The sequence below is a fragment of the Mytilus californianus genome, unplaced genomic scaffold, assembly GCF_021869535.1.
Source record: "Mytilus californianus isolate M0D057914Y unplaced genomic scaffold, xbMytCali1.0.p SCAF_3, whole genome shotgun sequence".
Classification (NCBI taxonomy): domain Eukaryota; kingdom Metazoa; phylum Mollusca; class Bivalvia; order Mytilida; family Mytilidae; genus Mytilus; species Mytilus californianus.
The window spans coordinates 18,945,018-18,969,815 of record NW_026262679.1 but is presented as its reverse complement, the minus strand read 5'-3'; the positions used below and the strand labels follow the sequence as shown (position 1 = coordinate 18,969,815).

Genomic DNA, 24,798 nt, shown 5'->3' with positions numbered 1-24,798 from the left:
AAAATCATTAGAGAAACAGATTCCACCACCAAATCTCGTGTAATACGATATTTATCCACTCGACAGTTAAATTTTAAATGTTTAAAACGCTCGGCGAGCCTCGCGTTTTAAATTTGAAAATTTAACTGTCTCGAGTGGATAAATATCGTATCACACTCGTTGCAGTGGTAGAATCTATATATATATCCTTTACAGCTTCATAATTACTGACACATATTTAAAGAAGGTTTTCAATGAAAAAATTGGAATTTTATTTATTAACTTTTATTTACATCCATCAAACTTCAATTTTGCAATTAAAATTGGTATAGCCTTTAATATCAATGGAAGAAATGGAATAACTCTTTCCAAAAGTATTGAAATGTTATTAAAGATATGTTTAAAATAGGTTAACATATTTGATTATATTCCAAGATGAATATGATAGAAATCTTTTTTTATGAAGAAGTTTTTTTTAATTTATTAAAGGTGGATTATCAGATTATCGGTCATGTATGATCTGTTACCATAAGTGTAAAATTTGTCCATTAGCTTCTGTTTTTTATGTTTATGGTTGAACTGTATCTTTGAACTTTGTCAATCAGTCATGATTTACTTCTTAAGCTGTGTAAGAACCTTCTTGTAATTGAAAATTGGTCTGCCATGATCACGATTTATACAATTCTGAGTTCCTAACAAGTTCAAAATTTTTAACGTTCAACGATTTTGATTGGCTGATCAAATTGTCTCCCTTGGGAAAAGTTTGAGGAAAGTTTAAAATCGGGAACAATCATTACTTTTGTGTAGAATTTAACAAAATCGTGTTTTAGAGGTTTTTACACGATCACAATCGTGCAAAGGGGTCAAAATCGAGTATTTCGGGTCTGAATCGTGAAAGTTGGCAGGTATGACAGGTTAAGAAATTAAAGAATGAAATTCTGTGTAGTACAATAAGTATGTAAAATACGGAACTGACTTTGGAAAGGGGGTTTGAAGTCTGGCCAATGGTAAAAGAAAATTGACTGTGTCATTTTCCAAAAACCAAACAAAACATTTTTTAAAATTTTTACTTTTTATTAAATGTCTTCCGACTAATTTAATAAATGCTGATTTAATATTCACAAAACAACATTTTAACAAAAATACAATTATATATATATTGGCAAAAAAACAAAACAAAATTCTCTTACATTGTTAAAAAGCTGCTTCTTCATATCTAATGATGAAATATAAATACACACATATGTTATGATTATCAGAGAGCTTAACTTAAGATTGATGATTAAAAAAATGACACCATCAAAATTCAAACTTGATCTGTATTTTGTGGTAATACGCATTGTGTATAACTTTCATAACATTTGGTTCAGGCAAACTAAAGTTAGGGAAAGGAAAGGAAAATTTCAGCAATTTTTCCATTTGTAAAGGGGCATAACTCTAGAACGGTTAAAATGACGCCACCAAAATTCAAACCTGATCTGTGTTTTGTGGTAATAAGCATTGGGTAAAAGTTTCATAACATTTGGTTGAGGCAAAATAAAGTAAGAGAACCGAAACCAACTTTGGGACGTACGTACGTATGTACAGACAGACAAGGGTAAAACTTAATGCCCCCTCCGCTACGGCGGGGGCATAAATATATAGAGAAACACCAAGCTGGTCATAAGTATTCACCAACCCACCGGACACTTGAAGTAAAATATATTTTACAATCCACTTTTACTGGTCTGAGATGTTAAATAATGATTATTTTTAAGACTGATTTCCATCTAAGGAAGCCACTAATTACCAACCAAACTGGAAATGCAATTGTTTAAAACCCCTTATCAATTTATAATACATATAGAATCAGAGACTTCAAATATCCTTCAGTTAAAACCTGTGTGAGAATGTGACACAAAGATAGAGTCATCCTGAATACACTTGCTATGCAAAGGACCAGCAACTCCTAATGGAGATTATTAACATAATTATAACTCCTTAATCATTCCTGAGGAAATAATCAAAAAGAGTATGTGTATATATAAAAGACATAATCAAAGAAATTGCATAGAAACTACCATACAAATACAAAATTATATTGCACATAAATTATTTTCCTATCATTGTCTTTTTGAATTTTTTTAAAAACAATGTTGCTATAGTTACCATGAAGCCTGTTTATTATAAAAATATCAAATAACTATTGTTTTCAGAAAAGATGTAAATGTGCATGTTTGCATACAGATGATGATGAAAATTAATGTTTTTCATGTTTTTTACCAAAGTCCACCCTAACTTTTAAATAATTGACGTAACATTCAAACCATTCTTTCTAAAAACACTCTGACATTTGATTAACACAGATTTTTGTCTTGTTTCTTTTTGTTTCATCTGTATAACTCAATCTACTAGTAATGTTTTACCTACCATTTTCTCTCTACTTAATTAAAAGTGATTTATCGTTACCATTCAAAGTGACATAGGTCTATAAACATACCATTGATCATGAGGTTTGCAGTAAACTGCATGACTTTCACAATTAAATAAATTATTTGTATTGCACTTCTATCATTTAACAACTTCTACATTCATATCATTAAATTGATGTCCAATCACTATTCGCAATGTTGATATAGTTACCATTCAAACCAATCTTTCTAAAAACACTTATTCGATTAACACTATCATTATTTCTTGTTCAGTATACAACTAACATTTTCTCTTTACTTTAATAATAGGGATTGATCCCTCTACCATTCAAAGTGACATAGTTCTAAGAAACATATATAAAAATTGCCAATTTTGGGGCTCGTTAAAATCTGATACTTATCATACATTAATAACACTATACTTTATGTTCATTGATAACAATGTCATTTCAACATATCAAATATTTTTCACTAGTAACATGAGACATTGGAACTGAAGAGACAGAAATGATTTGGATATATATGCTGATTGACATGATTTCTTGATAATTTGTTCTATCTGACAGTTTGTGCCATATGAAGAGGATTCAACATTAATTCAAATGCAGCTCCCTTTAGATTTGCCCCTCGTAAGTTGGCTTCTTGTAAATCACACCCTGATAGATCACAGTTCTGCAATGATAAACAAAATCATGTGACATATCAAGTTACACTGTCAATATATATATATTCATATCTATAAAAGTTTTAAGATTTGTGCAAAAACAAAAAGTGTACCAATAATAATTTTAGAAATTTATTATTGAGTTAGAGTAATTTGAGTCTAATACATTATTTCAATTAACTTATTAAAGCAGATTCCCTTGTTATCTGTATGTTATACATATCACATTACAAACCTCTAAATCAGACCCTGCTAACACTGCTCCTCTTAAATCACAGTTTTGCAGATTAGCATTCTTCAATGTAGCGACACGTAAATTAACACCTGCCATATGACTTCCTTCTAAATCTACGTTCTTCATCAGTGCACCTGGAAAAATAAGTTTTATCAAAAGTTTAAACAAAGTTAGATCTCAATGCTACACACATCAATTTTGATAAAAAAAATAAAATGTGGCATGATTCCCAATGAAACAACTATCTACTTAAGACCAATAGACGGGGTAAATAACTACTGGTCAATATACAAACTTCAACAATGAAAAATAAATACTGTATAGTAGACCATAAAAGGCTGAGTATTATTTATTAGTAAAATAAAACTTTGTTATACTTAAGAAGCATTTAACTCACTGGCAAACTTCACAATTTAGCTCAGAGAGGTAATGTATATTTTTTTTGTCCTTAGTGTATCAAAACATAAAAAAATTCATTCTAATGAACAACAGTCAATAACAACATCCTATATCATACAAACATAGTTTTTGGCAAAGTTAAAAAGGTCATTTAACATGAAAAGAATGGGTGTTTCTTTAGTTTTCCATATGACATGTTTGTTAACTCCTTGAAAACTATGGTGTAAGCCTAAATCATTTATATACAGGTAAACCCTCATTCCATCAGGGACATCTCAATAAAGCTTCCTCTAAAATATCATTAAATTCAACATTTCTGCCTTTTTAGCCATATTCACAGTTAGTACTTCAAAAAAGCTCTCAATCAGCCCTTAACATACCTTCCATATTTGCCCTACTCCCAGCAGGATCTTCGAAATTACAACCTCTCAGTGATGCTCCTTCTAAATTGGCACATAACATTTTGGCACCTAATAAATTGGCAGACTGGAAAGATAAAAAATTAAGAATTGTTATAACAGAATTGTTCCTTTAAATGGCTTTAATAATATCTGGTTACTTCCTGAAAATTTATAGAAACTTGTTTGATTCAGATCTATTTTATATTCTTTTTCCAAAATGGTCTCAGCTATAAAGTAAGATATCAGTAAACGCCTACCAGAAAGCTATATAAATCTGTACAGAGGATTGAGCTACATTTTATTGAAGAATACTAGTTTTTCTATTTGATAATTGTTCTTTGTCAACAAATGTCATTTAAAAAAAAAAAACAAATATACAGTGAATCTATTCTGGTTGTCAATTCTAAACTTTTGACTATACACTAGTGTAAAAATTCGCTGAAAAATTTTCTATACAGTATCATATCTGACAGAACTAGATATCATCGAGATGGGAGCCATCTCTGTGGGCCCCGCTGTGAATAATGTGTGGTAAAAAATTTGTATCTTTATCATTGGACATGGGGTTGTCAATTGAAACCAAAGTTTTTGACCTTGACTTTTGACCTAGGAAGTTTTACATAAATTATGACACACCCTCTGGTGTTGGTTTATATTCATGTCAAGTATAAATTTTGAAATCATAACGGTTCTCAAGATATAGAGCAGACATGATCTTTACCATAGAATATGGGGTTGTCAACTAAAACCAAAGTTTTTGACCTTGACCTTTGACCTAGGAAGTTGTACATACATTATGACACACCCTCTGGTGTTGGTTAATATACATGTCAAGTATAAACTTTGAAATCATAACGGATCTCTAGATATAGAGCGGACACAATTTGTTACGGACAGACAGACGATGGAAGGACGGACGGACAAACGGACGGACAGACGGACAGACAGACTGATCACTATAGGGCGTCCGCCATTCGGCGCGGCCCTAACAAATAACTTGTGTGAAAAAGAAATACACTAGTGTATTTCATGTGCTGGAAATTTAACATGTCAGAATGAAAGTACACGTACACAAACAGTATGATCTTCAGAATCAGAATTATCCATAGCCAAAGTAATTTCTTATGACACAATACTGATAGAAAAAAAATGTCTTTAAGTTAAATTTGTGCAAAGACATATATTTCAAATTTTCTGCGAACAGCTGACAAAAGGAAGGAATCATACAGAATCTCAATTTCCATGAACTACACTTGTTTTCTCTGTCTACTTCAAAACATAGGTTTCATCATTTCTTACGCGTTGAATAATCAGACAGATCAAGAATCATAAATTTGATATAACATATAACTTGTTGTTTTTGATTTTTAATCAAAATCCTATAATTTGCTTACTAGTTCATATTAAAGCAACTTTTTAATCTCAATAAAACAATTAAAACAGAAGGTGACTTAGATTTTTCTGTGACTAAGCGTTTATATCTAATAGCCTCAGTTTGAAAACTTGACAATCATGTAATATTTCTGTGCAACAAAACTTACATCCATCTTTGTATGTGATAAATCTGCTCTTTCAAAATTACAATAAGACAGATTGGCTCCAGCCAAGTTAGAATTCTTCAATATGGCATATTTGAAATTGATATATCTCAAATCTAGTTTGGACAAATTGGCTCCAGTGAAATCCATACCCTAAAATAGAGAAGTACACATATACAGATACTGACATCTCAAATCTTGATTGCTCAGACCACTTTGTGTTATGTAAAATATTAAGTGAATAGATGATTTCTCTAATTTTCATACTACATGTATTTTCACATGTATCGATCAGTGTGAGAAAAATATTTCTCTCTATATTTATTTTTAAGTCAAAATTGTTCTCAGCAAATGATTGGTCAATTTCAATTATGATGTCAAATTTTCTTTGATTTCTTCTGAATTTCCTATTGTGATGTCATCAAAAAAGGCGACCATGTCTGATGACGTCATATTTAAAGAACACAACTTTCTGCAAATCTTTGAAGATGAAGGATAAACTTGTTATCGTCTTAAAATCATTAGAGAAAGAGATTCCATCACTATATGTCGTGTATTAAGGTATTTCTCCACTCTTAACAGTTTTATTTTAAATATTTAAATAGCTCGGCAAGCCTCGCGTTTTAAATTTTGAAATCTAACTGTCTCAAGTGGAGAAATATCATAACATACTTGATGCAGTGGAGGAATCTATAATCTCTGATTCTTCTTTTAATTTCCACACGCAAATATAACATGTGAAACTGTACCTGGTGATATGTAAAAAGGATATATTAAACATTTGTATTTATATTTTTCAGAGACATAGAGGATTTATAATGTATATAAAAATTGTGTATACATAAAATACACTTAAAGATACCTTTAAAAAATAAACAAATTTCATTGCATTTGACATCTGGAGATTTTGAAAGAATAAAATGGGGACAAATATATAATTTAGAACATTACCTGACATCTGAGTTCTTTGTCCGTAGGTGTGGCCAATAGACGTAGAACTAGCTCTCTCCTTGTTATAGGTGTATTATCATCTGCTTTCTGATTTTTCTGTAATAAAAATATCGTGATACATAAACAAAAACAATGCCATTGAATGAAATAAGTACTTTTTTTATCAAACAATGCCTTACTAGGTCTCAATTGAATAAATGTTTAATAATCAAGTATTCTTTACATTAACCATTTTACATATTTTATCCTGCAAAAAGCCAACTATCGTACAAGAATGTGTACACAAATAAATATTTGCTTTATTTGTACTTGTATAAATAAAGTCTCCTGTTACTACACTTCCATGTTGAGCAAATGATAATGTGAATATTTCTTTTTTGGATATACGTTTATTTTGGGGTTCTCTTTGCAGTCTGAGTTTAAACTATGTCGCTTTCTTTGAAAATCAGAGACAGCTATTTGGATTTTAAACAACTCAAACTTAAAGTTCTGGTTGTAAATTACGGGATTAAAAACAACATATGTACATTGTCGGAAATATAAAATGTATTTGTACCAACTATGAAACAGAAGAAAAGGTCGGCAAGTCTTTCTTTTCCTCCTGTTTCTTAAGCTCATACAAATAAATTCCAGGGATCTCCATGACCTGTTTTATGATGGCACACCGCCATCGTTAAAATATCTTCCGCCATTGTCAAATGATCCCTGCCATTGTTAAATTATCTTCTGCCATCGTCAAATGATCCCTGCCATTGTCAAAATTTGTTTTCGTATGCTAGCCACCGCTATTTTGTTAGCAATTATAATCAATTGCATGTAATTGCATAACCCTTAGGTCTATTTTATTATAATTCAAAGGGTCCTCCTGATTACAGTTTTAAAGCCATGAGGGATATCCGGCTAAAGATTGTTAATCACTTGTACAGGCATGACAGGTAGAAAAAAGTTTAACACATGCTTTTATATTGACTTGTGCAATCAGCATCCCCCTTTTTAAAAGAGTACAAAATAAGACTTAAAACAGAACAAAATTTCATGCCAAATAACACGAGTGCAGCAATTATCAATAATATTGAGTCATTTTACAAGTTTAAAAGTAAATACATGAATATTAACTGCAACTTGATAATCTGAAGAAATTTTGTATTGTAATTCCGAAATCATTTTGTAATTTACAATCAAATTTTCAAATAAAATGAATGCTTGCTTTCTACATTATATCCTCATTTATAAAGTTGTTTCTGTTATACCAAGGCAGTTTCAATACCCATTTTTGGAATAACAAGCATTCTGTGAGTATTGTTTGGCAATACATAGTCCCCTACCGGTTAAAAATTCATTGTACTGAAACAAAATGCTAAATTGATCTATAACTTGTCATGGTGTAAACTATATAACAAATACCAAGTCAATATCTTCAAGCATGACAAAAAAAAGTGCGGAAAACTGATTAATTGAGTGAATTTTTTAAGTTCAAGGACCATAACTCTGCACAAAATCGTCAGACCAAAACTAAATTCGAACTTGATCTGTAACTTGTCATGATTAAACAATACACCAAATATCAAATTAATATCTTCAAGCATGAAGGAAAAAAATGTGGAAAACTGATTTGCCCGACTGACAGATGGACGGAGTGCAAACCTAAAGTCCCAATCGACTTTGTCGGTAGGGTTCTAATAAAGACAAAAAATTGTAAATATTAAAAAAAAAGACACCTTTTTTTGCCAAGGAAAACACTGCAATGTGAATAATTTTTGTTATTTTTTGAAAATTTGTTGTTTCAACATTGTAACAACAATACAAGGCTACCATCTTTCAAGTTGAAAAATTGTTTTATATTTTTGGCTAAATAAGGCCCTTAATGTCCCTTGTCCTATTGTATGTACTTTTATATGTACTAAAATCACTATTGAGATTACCCTTACCTCAATATATTCTTCAAGATGATCGATCATTGATCTAAATCCATAAAATTTGGCTTCTTCTAACACACCTAAAAATAGAACAGAAATAATGACATAAAATGTTGTTTCTTCTAACACACTAAAAATAAAATGCTTCGCTGGGGCGCAGCTTGATACGACCGCAGAGGTCGAACCCTGAACAGTTCGGGCAAGTATGGACACAACATTCAAGCTTGATACAGCACTGAATTTGGATTGTAATTAAATATTTGACACAGCATAGGTTTCTGACACAGAATGAATGTGGTCTAAGAACTTAAAAATTTTTAATTTATCTATTCAAACCATATCATTATTATTTGCTTTTATATATAAATCAGAAATAACCAATTTAAAATGGAAAATTTCAAAGAAAAAAAAGGAAAAAAAAATCCCCCTCCCCCCAAAATTTTTTGAACCCCCTTATGATTCATCACCCTCAAACACAATCCCAGCCTTCCCTTTGTGGTATGGTACCTTGCAGTACATATGATGGACTGTGAAACTAAGATCAGGAGTTTGGGAAATTTTGGTCAGGAGATTAGGACTCAGATCAGGAGGTTTTTAATCGATATAAATTCTGTCGTAAATGTAACCGTGTGCTGTAGAAATTGTCTGTTAAAGTGTGCTTTCTTCAACTTTCCATCCGAATGTATTATGTTTATAGTACCCTTGTACTTATAAATTTTCTCTATCTTTTTAAACTTTCAACTTGTTCAATCTAACATTCTTCTTTTTAAGTATGTTCTTTAAATTTTTTAGGTCATATCTTTTTTTCCATTATTCATTGCAATCAGAATATTTGCTTATCTATCTGCAAGTAGATCTTTTATTTTAATCTTTATGCAAGTAGATTTTTAATGCATGATAAGTAACACATTCAAACTGGATTCATGGGTCATAGTTAATATATAAATTTCAATTTAAGCCTTGAAAGGAAGTATAGAACCCTCAAATAATTTTCAAATTATTATTTTTTTATTTGTCCTAAGACATTTACAATCATTTAATTACCATCCTTTTATGATTATTTGTTCAATTTATATTTTATTTATATTCTTTTAAAAATTTACATTATTTAAAGGAAAGTAACTTAAAACAGGATAAATCAAGGGAAGTAACCCAACATTCATTTATAAATATACAAAGTTTTATTACACAATGGCAGTTAGCCTGATGTAAAAATCGTTGATTACCAGTATGTTTGACACCCAAGGTGACAAGTGAAGCCATATAATTATCATGTTAATTGATTTACAGGTAAAATATAACTTCAGGTAATGTCAGTTACACCAGATATGTTGGGCTGAAATTTTTCATTCATGAAATATTTCATACACAGGATTTTTTTGTCTTCAACGGGAGGTCGGGAGGAGACCCCTGAAAACGGGATTATTGTATTCCCTTCGGGAGGTTCACATGTATGATTACTGTACAATTTCAGGGAGATCAATACACTTGAACAAAAGTTATTGTCTGGAAACTAGAAAAATGCTTATTTTTTGGCCCCTTTTTGGCCCAAGTTTCCTAAACATTTACGGCAATTACCCCCAAACTCAAACCCAGCTTTCCCTTTGTGATATGGAACCTTGCAGTACAATTTCATAAAGATCCATACACTTGCACACAAGTTATTGTCCTGAAACTAGAAAAATGCTTGTTTTTTGCCCCTTTATGGCCCCTAATTCCTCAAATTTCTAGGGATTTAACCCCAAAATCAATCCCAGCCTTTCCTTTGTGGTATGGTACCTTGCAGTACAATTTCAGAGAGATCCATACACTTGAACAAGTTATTGTCTGGAAACTAGAAAAATGCTTATTGTTGGCCCCTTTTTGGCCCCTTATTCCTGAACGTTGTGGGAAATTACCCCCAAAATCAATTCCAGCTTTCCCTTTGTGATATGGAACCTTGTAGTACAATTTCATAAAGATCCATACACTTACACACAAGTTATTGTCATGAAACTAGAAAAATGCTTGTTTTTTGCCCCTTTTTGGCCCCTAATTCCTAAAATTTGGAGGCAATTACCCCCGAAATCAATTCCAGCATTCCCTTTGAGATATGGAACCTTGTGGAACAATGTCAGAGAGATCCATACACTTGAACACAAGTTATTGTCATGAAACTAGAAAAATGCTTGTTTTTTGCCCCTTTTTGGCCCCTAATTCCTAAAATTCGGAGGCAATTACCCCCAAAATCTATCCCAGCATTCCCTTTGTGATATGGAACCTTGTGGTACAATGTCAGAGAGATCCATACACTAACACGCAAGTTATGTCTGGAAGTTACAAAAATGCTTATTTTTGGCCCCTTTTTGGCCCCTAATTCCTTAACTGTTGGTACCATAACCCCCAAAATCAATCCCCACCTTCCTTTTGAGGTATTGAACCTTATGGTAAAATTTCATAGAGATCCATTCACTAAAACTAAAGTTAGAGTGCGAAAACCAATGTGTATTCGGACGACGACGCCGGACGACGACGCCGACGACGACGACGACGCCAACGTTAACCAATATACGACCACAAAAATTTTTTTGCGGTCGTATAAAAAGCATGGCAATAATGACATATTTATCTGGTATAAAGACTTAACATTTCATTATGTTTTTTATTTACGAAGACAGCTAAAATTTAATCCTGCTAAATAGTATGGTATTGTACTTAAGTTTATGCACCACACATGCTAACTTTTGAAAGTTCAGAAAACAAATGGAGTAAAAAAAAACTCAGATTTACGCCATGTTTAAGTGACGTAACAAGACTTTAAGATAATAACAGCTATAAATGAGTTGTTCTTTTGCATTTGTTTTTTTCAAGTGTGTGTAGTGATTTGATCATGAATTGAAAAACTATAAATCATACTTTAGTTAAATGATTTCGAATTAGTGTGGTTTAAATTTATTTAATGTAATCATATGAGCAAACAAGTTCAGAGAGAATCAAGACAATTATAAAGTCCATGTTTGAAGCATATTTTACTGAAAAATGTCACCAGTAGAATATGGTATGAGGTCAGTTTACCTTCAGCACTCATTCCTTTATCTAGAACTATTCGGCCATGTCGGAGATAATTTATGATTGGTTCAAAATAATGTGGACTACGATCTATTAAGTAGGCTCCTGTTTCATCAACACTGCTCTGCCAGGATACACCTAAAATTAAACAGATAAAGTCTGTTATTTTGGGTTTCTAAGGTCCCTGTATCTGGGAACAACTTCATGGGATAACAAGTTTAAGCATCTAAGCTCTCCATATAGTATCCACTTACAGATTAATAAAGATTTGCAGTTTTCTATGTTAGTTTTAACACTTTACTGTGTGAAATACTGTTGGGTGCACTATATTTTTTTCCCTTTCTTTTATTATGTGGTGAAATTAACAAAATTGTTTAATCCAGAACTGTCCTGAAGTCACATAAGGGTTAAAAAATGCCTGGAGTTCATTTCTATCAATAAAATAAACAAATCAACTGTTGAACATTTGTATATTTTGTACAATCCACTTGAAACATATATAGTATAAGATGATGTTAACTGGAATTTTTCAAGTAAATGATCATAACAAATTTGTATTGGTACATAAGTTTGTTATTTTACAACAAAGATCTCTACTTCTAAGTAGACCTAGAAATTGAAGTACTTATGTTCCATTGTCAAGTACCAGTACTGTTTCATCATACTGTCCTCAGACATGTAGTATTGTCACTGTATTTAAAGGTGCATCATCATGCAATAAAATATCATTTTATAATGTCTATCTTTTTAGCAAACAGAGATGCTCAAAATCAAATTAAAGCAGCTTATTTCTTATTCTGTTTTAACTTAGTTTTCACATTAACTGAGGAAACATAATGGACACTTCAGGGAACCAGGCCAGACATTTTTGGACTCTAGGATATATTGTCTTTATACAAGTAAAGGATAAGGAGTGTAACAAAATTAAAATGCATGGCAAAACAAGAGCATCAAAGAAAACACAGAACAAAAACACTAACAAGTAAAAAAGAAAAGCATATGGAGCAATAAGAAAACACCATGATTCATGGCAAGAACAACTGACAGGATTTATCCATGAAACACTGATAGAAGACAAGGGGGAAACATGATAGCACGATGTTCTTAAGATACCTGTCCCATAACTGGTTCTCCTCTTAAAACCTTCGAAGCAAGAACAGATTGATGTTGCCTAATAAAATTCTTGCACTACTCATTTTTGTTTTATTTTACAAATACCAGTAAGTGATACTAACATGGGACCAAAAATCCCCAACCCTGTTGGAATGGTCAAATTATATCAAAAATTTTATGTTTGTGGTCTGCTAAAGGCAGACATATGCACATAGACCCAATCAAAGAGTGAAAAATGTCAAAAAATGTACCAATCCTTAGACTTATTAACATCTATTCTTAATCACAGATTAAGTTTGAAGGAAATCAGCATAATCATTATCCATGCATAAATCATACATGTACAGCTTATTTCCATTTAAATTGATTTATCAAATTAAGTCCAATATTTTTAGTTCCAGGACAACAAATGTGGAAAATATCAAGAAATATAAAGATCCTTATACCATTATTCACTTTAATCTGTGAAAGATTGACAAATTTTTACTGAAGCATAAATGAATTAAAGAGCAGCTGAGCTACATTTTTAGTATAGGTTTATTTAAAGTAAAGAATATGTAATTATTTTATAAGGAGGAATTATAATTTTTTCTTTTTAATGTATGAGCAACCTTGGTATTTTCTGTCTGATCTTTCATGTGAAATTACCATACTTACATTTTTCCCCAGAGAACATTCTAGCCAGCATACTGTCTGGATCTTGTTGAGTTAATGTACTCCTGTAACACAAATATGAAGAGAACGTGAAAGTAGCTAACTTAAAACTTTCATCATTGTCAATATCAATCCTTGTGTTACTAAAAAGGTAAATACTACCATAATCCATGCCAGTATTCCCAGTATTCCCATTTTTATTAATAAAATTTAATAAACAAGAAATATGCATTTTTTTACCCATTTAGTACATGGTGTTGTCGCTGGCAGCAGCAGCTGGCAGATATGATATTTGAAGCATATATAACATGTGGCAGCTATTTAAATCTTGAATCAGGACTTCTTGAGAAAAACAGGCCAAAAAAATAAAGAATAGAGAATGATGGCCCATAGGGTGCTAAAATATAGAGAATAGAGATTAATATATGCAAAATTTGTAAAGAATTAAGAAAAATATCTTAACAATTAAAGAATACAGAATTGAAAGACCCCCATCCAGAGCTTCCAGTAAATTAAGCCAAATCAGATATGGATCCAGGATGGATTTTGAATAAGGGGGGGGGGGGGGGGGGGTGATGGGAACTAGACGTTTGGAGTGGAACAGGTAAAAAAACTGCATTAACCATAATTGTAGCTCCATAAGGGAGGGAGGGAGGGGGGGGGGGCACCCTGCTGTATATCATATTTGTTTTTCATTCGTTGTTTTGTACATAAATCAGGCCATTAGTTTTCTCATTTGAATTGTTTTACATTTGTCATTTCATGGACTTTTCTAGCTGATTATGCAGTATGGGTTTTGCTCATTGTCGAAGGCCATTTGGTGACCTACAGTTGTTAACATCTATGTCATTTGGTCTCTGGTAGAGAGTTGTCTTATTGGCAATCATACCATATCTTCTTATTTTCATATTATATTACCTTGTAGTTGTAAAAACTTTCCCTCCAACATTAAGTGTTATCCATTCAGTGCATGGTGTTGTTCCAGAAGACAAGTTCCTAGTATGGCCTTTGACTGAGGTTCTGTCATTGTTCTCGTCAACTGTCACAGGAGGTATTGCTGTAGGTTTCAATGGAGCTATAAATACACAAAACTTGGTTTGTACATAATCATCTGTATACTATTATATGGTATAAACAAGAGTGCACATGCTGAAATGTCTCGCCTTCTTTATTAATCATTGATATTATGTTGAAAGTCCTAAATATAAAGCTTTATTACAACTGTCACATAAACTTAACATTAACCAAAAAACTAAACATTGACCAATGAACCATGAAAATGAGGTCAAGGTCAGATGAACCATGCCAGGCAGACATGTACAGCTAACAATTCTTCCATACAACAAATATAGTTGACCTATTGCTTATAGTTTAAGAAAAACAGACCATAACACAAAAACTTAACACTGAGCAATGAACCGTGAAAATGAGGTCAAGGTCAAATAAAACCTGTGCGACCGACATATAGATCATAAAATATTTCCATATACCAAATATAGTTGACTTATTGCGTATAGTATTAGAAAAAAAGACCAAAACTCAAAAACTTAACTTTGACCACTGAACCATGAAAATGAGGTCAAGGTCAGATGACACCTGCCAGTTGGACATGTACACCTTACAGTCCTTCCATACACCGAATATACTAGACCTATTGCTTATAGTATCTGAGATATGGTCTGACCGGCATGAGGACCTTGTAAGGTACGCACATACCAAATATAGTTATCCTATTACTTATAATAAGAGAGAATTTAACATTACAAAAAATCTTAACTTTTTTTTCAAGTAGTCCCTGAACCATGAAAATGAGGTCAAGGATATTGGACATGTGACTGACTGAAACTTCGTAACATGAGGCATCAATATACAAAGTATGAAGCATCCAGGTCTTCCACCTTCTAAAATATAAAGCTTTTAAAAAGTTAGCTAACGTGGCCGCAGCCGCCGCCAGATCACTATCCCTATGTCGAGCTTTCTGCGACAAAAGTCGCAGGCTCGACAAAAATGATTTCATATTAATTTCTTAACTCATAAGAGAAACTCTCTGATTTGATGTTTTTAAACAGCTCTGAAAGTATTTTGGTAAACTAAAGGAAAGTCATATGAAATGCACAAAGTTTACATTAATAAGATCAATTAAAGGAAGAGCAAATGATAAGCCACAAAAGGCTGAAATAGCAAGACTGCTAGTGGTAGATTTGGGACTGTATACAGGTACTATACTCCCCTCACATTCAATCAGATATTATGTACCCTGACTCAATCAGACCTTCATCATTAATTTCACAGTATTTGGAAAGATATCTTCTGAAGTTTTATACAATGTATATATATAATATACATGGCTGTTAATGTTATTTGAAGAAGAAAAGAAACTGACTATATTTGAATGTAAAGTTGATCCATAAATTGTCATAGTTTTAGATTGAATATAAAATTTAAAAACTTACATCTATATGGCTCTCCTTCAGATACATAATAAATATCATCATCCCTGAAATATAAATTCATCATAATAAATTTCATAAAAGAATTTTAATTACATTCTTTTCACAGAATAGAAATGGATGTGCATTTAGATGGTTATTTTGACCATATTCTGTGCATAAATTTTTCAAACTTTTTCCATATCTAAACATTTGCTACAAGTTCTTTAAGTTACCGGGTAAAGCCAAAGTTGTTCGTCGGTACATGTATATGTAGGTCGCATCTTACATGATTTTTTTCTATATATATCTAATAAAATTCAATAAGTCTAAATTGAAAACAACGTTCAAACCTATGATTGCGTTGGATAAAAACCGCTATTTTTATACGTGTGCATGCAAAACAAATTTCTTGGTAGAGGGTTCTAAATACAGCACAAACAACATTTTCCAAAAGACCAAAAAAGTGAAAAAGTATATTTAAATAAAACGCAGTTGACCAACAGGTCGAGCAACGAATGTTCTTAAACCCTGCAGACTGCCATTGGCGATTGCCAAATAAACAGATCACAAGATGTAACAAACTGGATCTTTATTATTAATTTAATACCAAACAGAAAACAATATGAATAAAGTTGCGGAAAAGATGGTATACCGCAAACATGAGGTGCTAAAATTTGTACACCATATCGGGATTTTGACATTTAATGTCTCTTCAGTGATGTTAGGAATCAAAATGGTATTTGGAAGGCCATATAATTTACCTCAATTTAGGATAGACTCTTGAATTTTGAAGAGTCGAAATAGGATGAACGGATCATATAAACCTGAAGGCAAATATAATACAAGCCCAAATGAAAAAATATAAATAAGTCTAAATTGAAAACAACGTTCAAACCTATGATTGCGTTGGATAAAAACTGCAATTTTTTCAAATACCAGTATATATTAAACAGACTGAACCTCCGCGTACCCTTTTGTTTACAAACATCCAAGCAAACATAGCAAGCAAGTCGATCAAAGGTTTGCTTTGCATGCTTTTATAGATAAAATGCTCCGCTGGTCGCAGCTTGATACGACCGCAGAGGTCGAACCCTGAACAGTTGGGGCAAGTATGGACACAATATTCAAGCTTGAAACAGCACTGAATTTGGATTGTGATTAAATATTTGACACAGCATAGGTTTCTGACACAGAATGAATGTGGTCTAAGAACTTGAAAATTTTTAATTTACCTATTCAAACCATATCATTATTATTTGCTTTTATATATAAATCAGAAATAACCAATTTTAAATGGAAAATTTTAAAGAAAAAAAAAGGAAAAAAAGGAAAAAAAAATCCCTCCCCCAAATTTTTTGAGCCCCCTTATGATTCATCACCCCCAAACTCAATCCCAGCCTTCCCTTTGTGGTATGGTAGCTCAGGCAAATTCTTTTTACATGGTAATTTTGATATATACCGTAAATTGAGTTATTTTGGTTGTAGTTTTATTTTGGTTTATTTGGTGCCTTAAATGTAGTGCCAAAATTAAACACACGAAAATAAAGCAAAAATTTTAATTGAAAAGCCAAAATCGTGTAATGGTACGATAATATCGTAATGTTAATTGTTTGGGAAATTTTTTAATATTATTATATCTTCCGTATATTTTCACTAATTCTATACAGAGCCAAATCTGCAAATGAATACCTGGTATAATTTGACAACACCATATAATTTTTACCTAATTGTCAATTTTCTGAAATTGTTAAGAAAACACAACAAGAATTTTTATTCACACATGTCATAAATATGCCAGGCTATTGCTGATTAGACGTGGTTGTTGGTAATTAGAATATCAAAACTCCTTATAATCTTTTATCTTCAATTAATTAACATGTACTGCCAGAAGCATAAGGATTAAAATTTAAATCTTTGATCGTCAATAGATTAACATGTACTGCAATAGACATGATTAAAAAGTTCATTTTATATGATATTTGTAAAAAAATAAGTAATCTGTCTAAAAAATTATTTTAATGTTTAAGATTGTATTTCATATTTTCTTTCAACTTTAAACCACGATGTACGTTTGCAATTGCCTTTGTGTCCGATTCCTTCATTAAGTTGACTTTGTCGTGTTTTTAGTTTCTGAAATTCAATGATATTTTGTCAATAAGCGGATAAATAAAGGCAAATATGAATGAGCTTGCTCCTACTGTCGTTCTAAAATTAAACATAAATTGGACGAAGCACCAAAATTTCACACACCAAAATAAAACACGTGCCTTTCAAGAGAAAACCGCTAAAATATCCCAACGCCAAAATTTCCCAATTTACGGTATATAGTGATTGTCGTGATATGATATAGTTGACTCGTATGTCTTGTAGTAGTGTTCGTCCTTTTCTATAGATTCAGCAGGCTTGACTCTCATAGATTCCAACTTCCAAAATTGCTCCAGATCTTCCCCTTCCTTCATGTGTTTTACTAATACATTCAATGTAGCAGCTGGTACTGTTGGTTTTTCTATTGTTGGCATTGGTCCAGACAATAAATATCCCAGTTTTGACTTTACAGCAGTAGGACCCATTCCGCGTAGTAACTCGTTTCTGACGATGTCCCAGTAATAACTTGCTCCTACCAACATAGCTAATTCAAAATGTTCTTCCTCACTTACAGGATGGGCCAATTTCATACCTTGTAAATATGGCAACTTTGACGCTTCGTAATGGATACGATTTGATAGCGGTGCGGCGATTGTTGGTACTATTAGTACCTCCAATGATATTTTACCTTCATACATGTATATGGTCTCCAAATAAACAACGGCTTTTTCGAGGCTCCTTACATTACGAATAGTATCTCCAAAGGCAGCTAGACTGAGTGTAGTGACTCCACAGGGTTTTATCTGCAATTTTTTAGCTAGATCCTCGGTCATAAAGGATTTCTGTGACCCTTCGTCTAAAAGAATATTTGTTAAAATAGAACTATTACCTACTATAACTGGTGATACTGCTGTCTTTAAGAGTACGTCAGTTCTCTGTTTCACGGGATTTTCATACGATGTGTAAACTGTAGCTGTGTGTGTTTCTACTTCACTATTCATAGTAATTACGGCTGCGCTTGTTTGTCTGGTTGTTTGGTTCTCAGTGTGTTGTTTCTTATGACATAAGCTTGTGTGATGTTTTATGTTGCATTTACGACAGGTATATTTAGATGTACACTCTGAAACTTTGTGACTCCCAAAGCAGTTAAAACAAAGCTTTTTCTGTTTGATAAAGGCATAGCGCTTTTCATTCGTAGTTACTTTTGTGCAATCTGATGCATAATGTGGTTCTTGGCAATAAACGCATAATTTTACCTTATTTGTTTTATTCTTATTTCCTCTGTTTTGTTGTATATTAGTGTTGAACCTTGGTGTTGCTCCAAAATGGATTGATGCGGTAGGTGTCAAAGTGTCTGATATTTTGAAATTTCCTGATTCCTGTACATATGCTTCTTTGTCAATGGCTTCTCTCAATGACCTAATATCCCAGCTGTTATTACAATGTTCCCGAGTTAGAGACTTTTCCGCATTTCAATGAGAAGTTTACCAAATATAATCAGGACCAGTAGTGACCCAAAGGTAGCCTGAGATTGTCCTAGTGACTCTAATCCCCGTATACTGGTTTCCATTTTGTCGTGAAAATGTCTTAGATTGGTTGGTGATAGTGATGGGCTGGGTTTTGCATGTATGCGTTGATAATGTGTTGTTTTTGTCCAAAACGCTCCTCTAATAGATGAATTGCTTGTTCATAGTTGGCGCTAGTGAGAGCTAGTCCTGAAATACATTGCTCCGCTTCCTAAACTATTTGTGATTTTAAGTAGCTGAATTTCTGGACATTCGTGAGAGACAGATTTGTGTGCACTGTTGTTTGGAAAGAATCCCAAAAAGTTTGCCATGCTAAGATATTCCCGGAAAATGTCGGTAAATCAAGTTTAGGTAGCCTGTGATAGAAGTTTGACGGGATTACGGGAATGTGTTGTGACGGGTTTGTTTCTAAATCTTCACGAGTTTGATTACAACTCTGATTGAGTATAGTAGTGTGATGCGATAAAGAATGTGCATAATCACTCACCATTTGTTGTGGTACACTTGCCTTTGAGTCTGACAGCATATCCTTAAATTTGCAAATAGTGATTTCCATCTGAAAAGTGTAGTCATCCGTATCCAATATTTCTTGTTCCATTTCTCTGACTTCTGTAATGTCAATAATCTTGTTGTCCAAATTCAGTAAAACGTCCCTTTTCTTCTCGAGAGTTTCAACTGTTGCACAGAGTTCCTGATTAGAAATTTCATTTTCGGCAATTTTTTCATCTGTTCTGTGAATTAGTCTGATAACGGCTCTTCTGTGTCCGCCACGTATAGCCTTAAACTTCTCCATAAGTCACGGCACCAATGCTTGGGTTTAGTTTGTAGTACTTCGCTTGTGTTAATTATAGAAAGACGTGTGTATATTTCAAACTCTGTTTACTATACTGACTAGAGACGTTATGCATACAATAAGCGTAATAATGATATAACATTAAAATACATTACGTTAACAATAAGAGTTGCATAAGTTAGTGTCTCTGTATCGCGGCTAATTCATAATACATGTACCAAGAAGCCAGAAGTTATATATTTTAGTGATATTTATGACATACCTTATTAATGAAGCATCATCTAAAACAGCTCCTAAAGAATTGTACAACACTCTTGCATTGATTTCTAGCTTCTTTGCAGCTTCAGCAAGTACACTGTCTAACTTTCCAGCATCAGAAATTCCAACTATCTAAAAAGAGACAAAAATAGGTACATCTACAAAATGTACGTGTACATTTGAATGATTTTCCAATTTATGATCGTCATACAAGATTAACCACCTAAAATTCGATTTAAAATTAAATTGAGCTTCAGATTTTGTATTCAAAATTTTATTCTTTTTTTATATTGTCATGGACAGATGGATAGTAGGCTCAAATTATATAAAACCTCAGGGTTTTACAGCCAAAATAAGTGTTTGTTGGTTTTTCTCATGTCACCGGATATATGCATTCAATAGATTTTAACATTTTATGTTCTTTGTGTTGTCAGTGTTATATGTTTCACATTCATATCATATTCATATTTCATATTCATATTCCACTTGACGATTGACGACAAATAGTTTTGCGCCGTGTATTTAGAAACAGACTATAGCTTTGTACGCTATGTTTGGCTTTACATACTGAATATTTAAATCATGGCACAAGTATTTAAATTAGTACGATAGAAAGTGAATGCGATACTTTAATAATATTTAAATGATATATATTTATATTCAAATGGCATGAGCTATGCATGAACTCAAAGCGCGGCAATACTAACCATATATATATACTAATAAGCACTTTTTGAGTTAGTCACTGGTCAATACATGTATATATCAGGAAGGGCAGACGATGAGAGTCGCCGCTATAGGTACAAAAAAAAAATGTACTTGTAACTGTATTTATTCTATCAGTCATGTTTATATGGTTCAACTGTTTCAATTAAAGCAAAGATATTTTAGTATTTCAGATATAGTATTTAGTTTGGCTTGAAGGCCACATTTTGGTATATCAGTAAATGTCAGATTATAGCTCCTTTGCATGTGAATTATTCAGTTATGCATATAATAAGGGGACGAAGTCCCCTATTACGGTAGAAAAATTCTACTAATGAACTCAAAATCGTTAACTTTTTTTTTCTGACTTTTTTATTTTCCCACATTTGCGCAGAAATCTACTTCTTTCTTCCGGTCTCGTTTGTCATGATACTTTGAGTAAAATATATATTTATCTAGTAAAATATTGGAAGGAACCCAATACCAATTTCATTTTTAACAATTATTTGATATGAAAAAACGTTACCTGATGATAGCGTTTCTTTGTTTACATTGAATATGAAGTCATAACTTAAATAACATCAACAACTAAAATCCCTTACAACAGAACCAAAATCAGAAACGTTACGGTATTTCCGTTTCTTTTTTAACAGATTTTGAAGTTAAAATATGTTTGAATTAAAAAAAAAATTATTCATACAGACTTCGTCCCCTTTCACAGGTAATGCCTGCCTCATATCAAATAATTTTGTTCATATTATAATATTTATTGGAACACATTGTAAATTTGGTTTACAATTTTTTTATTACAGATACTTATAATAAATTATAGTTATTCTGGACGACTCGTTTTATGCAGAAAATGGCCCACAATTAAAACCAGGCCTTTAGTCTTTGTGGTTTGGTGACTTTATCATCAGACATCACCCAGTTTGGCGATAGATTTTTCCTGCGACACTAGCTTCATATAAACGTATACCTTTCCATCTGTAGAACATCCGTTGCGAAATATAAGAAATCTTTTCATTTCACTGTTTCAGAAGTGGATATTCATTTTCCAAAAACCAAACCCTTCGGACTTGTCAACTTTATTTATAGACTCAACCGCTTGTGCAATCGAAAATACTATCGACTGGGATCCCGGCTCATTAAAACAGAAACATATCATAGCCAAAACAGATAAAAGAACAAGAAACCAGTCTATAGTTGTTTGTCGCTTAAATCATGTAAAAATTCAAATTAATTCTTGTTGGCCCGACCATAAACAAATATGTTTTAAGATTATTTTCCACGAACGACATAATCTTGAACTTTGTCTTTTCTGGTGAAATTATGCATCCTGCAAGGTTTGTCCGACTAGCACCTCATACAACTAAAACTTTTATAATATGAGGAAGGCGCTACCTTGAATGCCAGCTTACCAAGACTATGTCCTACATATTGATTGATTGTTGGTTTGCTTAACGTCCAGTGGCAAATATTTCATGCATGTTCAGGACAAATGTCCTACATATAGTTTTTGTCTAAAAAAAATAATAAGTTCAGATTGAAAATGTTAAGGGAACAATCATTGAACTCCCAAATTGATGAAAAAAAAAAATTCTATAAATCAAGCAGAGGACAAAAAAATATTCTGAATCCAGATTATCCCCATACCTTCTAGTGTTAATTTTTGACCAAATAATTTTGATTGATAGCGTTGATGAAGCCCTTTGCATGAAAAAAAATCTGAAACAAAAAACAAAAAACCATACCCCCGCCCTTTTGAAGCTAAATGGTTGCACCCTTCAGGGCTCACACTACTTCAGAATCATAGGGAGAAGTGACTTCTCTTTTTGAAATTGAGAGGGAGAAGTGGTGAGATTTGAAAGAGAAGTGCTTGTTCGCTGGCGGCGCTACAATGTTTGGTTTTTACTATATTTACATTAAGGGCCATATGTATCTTATTTTTTTTATATTGTTCAATTTGTACCTGGGTATACAATTAAAGTAACTGTTCAAATTTAAAGTTGTTTAATTTTATCATATCTAGTTGCACAATCATATGATTATAAGGGTCCCTTATTGTCCATATTGTTTTCTGCTGAAAATAAATTTATTGGTGATTTATCTAAATGACGATGCTTAAATTCATTATCTTGTGCCATTTTCAAATTCATTTTTCTTTGCAAATTTTACAAAATTTAAAACAATAAGACATTTGTTTAATTTCAAAACTATGAATACTGTTATACAATCCATAACTTTATTATATTAATTTTTTGTTGATTTTCATGAAAAGGTGGAGGATTTGGAATATCTTTTTCATCAATATCTAAAAGTTGTAGCTGTTTTTTTTATCTAGTATTGCAAACAACGCTTTCTGTTTGTTGAATTATTTTTACTTTCTAAATTAGCTGGATGTTCATATTATATTCCCAGTTTCCTGCATCTCATATATATGTGATCAGCAAGAGGATCATTCTGATTGTTCAAAGAAGAGTTTGAATTTACAGTTATTAGAATAATGTTTTGATCAGGTTTTTCATTTTCATCTAAGCCTAAGGAACCATAAATAGGATTGTTAAGATGATAATCTAAAGACTTTGCTATATTCTAGGATGCAATTTAAAATTTGAGGGGAGAACACTGCTCAGCAGTATAAATGTATTCCTGATCATCTTCTGTTTGTGGGTTTCTACATCAATTGCATGTACTAATTCAGAGTCAGTTTTATGTCATTTCTTGCATTTTGTTTTATTAGCTTTCTTTTCAAGTTTTTATACTACAGCAAAATAAAATTGAGAATGGAAATGGGGAACACGTCAAAAATTTGCTTTCGAGTAATGCTATCATGTCGTCGTCGTTGTCCGAAGACACATTTGGTTTCCGGTCAATAACATGATTTTAAGTGAATGGATCTCTATGAAATTGTACCAAAAGGTTCAATACACAAAAGGAAGGTTAGAATTGATTTTCGGTGTTATGGTACCAACAGTTTAGGAATCGGGGGCCAAAAAACAACATTTTTGGGGTTGTTTTTTCCATAATTTTTGAAAAAATTTACCATTTTAAAATGAGAAATAATCAATGTAAAATTTTTACATGGATTATTTCTCATTTATATATAAAGGCAACAAATACTGATATGGCAGGAGATACACACGAAACAGGGTGTGTAAATTATTTTATTGGTAATTTGTGCATTTTCGTTTGATGTGTACTCATTGATAATGTCGATGTCAGTATCAGTGGACTGGTCATGATAAAGAAAATATATTGGGTCAGTTAGCAATTGATATGGGCGAGTGCTCCGCAAAAAGGATCTTCTTTCCCTTTAATTCACAAAATTGCACATGATTTTTTCATTATTTGGTGAATAAAACACTTGTCCTTGTTTGAAACTTTCAGTAATACAAAGTTAGTTTAGCCTTTTTGAACGATTCACTGATTGTGTGAAAATTTGAACAGAAAATGTACGATAAACCTAATAAAACTGCATTATCTGCACAGCCTTCACGATAAACTTTCTAGTCCACAAGCCCAGGGCTCAATTTTATGAAAACTTTAGTTGGTTTCTGTTGGCTTGTAGAGAAGAATTTTACAAGCCCCCGAGCAATTTTACAAGCCATGGCCGTAGGACTTGTGGTTAAGCGTAAAGACTGTAGACTGGAGAATTATTGATAGCCCTCAATACTATTCACAAGGACA

At 32.4% G+C, this 24,798-nt stretch overlaps 1 protein-coding gene across 1 annotated transcript; it reads right to left on the bottom strand.

Annotated features, from left to right (window-relative positions):
- Positions 1-1,032: 1,032 nt before the first annotated feature.
- Positions 1,033-22,215, bottom strand: LOC127734059 (BTB/POZ domain-containing protein KCTD9-like). Its single transcript, XM_052243670.1, has 12 exons — positions 22,088-22,215; positions 20,408-20,535; positions 15,763-15,806; positions 14,228-14,384; positions 13,313-13,374; positions 11,549-11,680; positions 8,507-8,574; positions 6,579-6,674; positions 5,631-5,780; positions 4,069-4,174; positions 3,290-3,423; positions 1,033-3,062 (listed from the first exon to the last, which is right to left on the bottom strand). Exons 1-12 carry the CDS (start codon positions 22,133-22,135, stop codon positions 2,946-2,948), a joined length of 1,242 nt encoding a protein of 413 aa, XP_052099630.1. The 5' UTR covers positions 22,136-22,215; the 3' UTR covers positions 1,033-2,945.
- Between the last annotated feature and the right edge of the window lie 2,583 nt (positions 22,216-24,798).

Excerpts from the sequence above, each read along its gene's own strand:
- LOC127734059 (XM_052243670.1), bottom strand. The coding sequence starts at position 22,135 with ATGAAAAGATTTCTTATATTTCGCAACGGATGTTCTACAGATGGAAAG. Across the intron at positions 15,807-20,407 it reads GATGATGCTTCATTAATAAG|GGATGATGATATTTATTATG; the intron begins GTATGTCATAAA and ends TTTATATTTCAG. Across the intron at positions 6,675-8,506 it reads ATCTTGAAGAATATATTGAG|AAAAATCAGAAAGCAGATGA; the intron begins GTAAGGGTAATC and ends TTTTTATTACAG.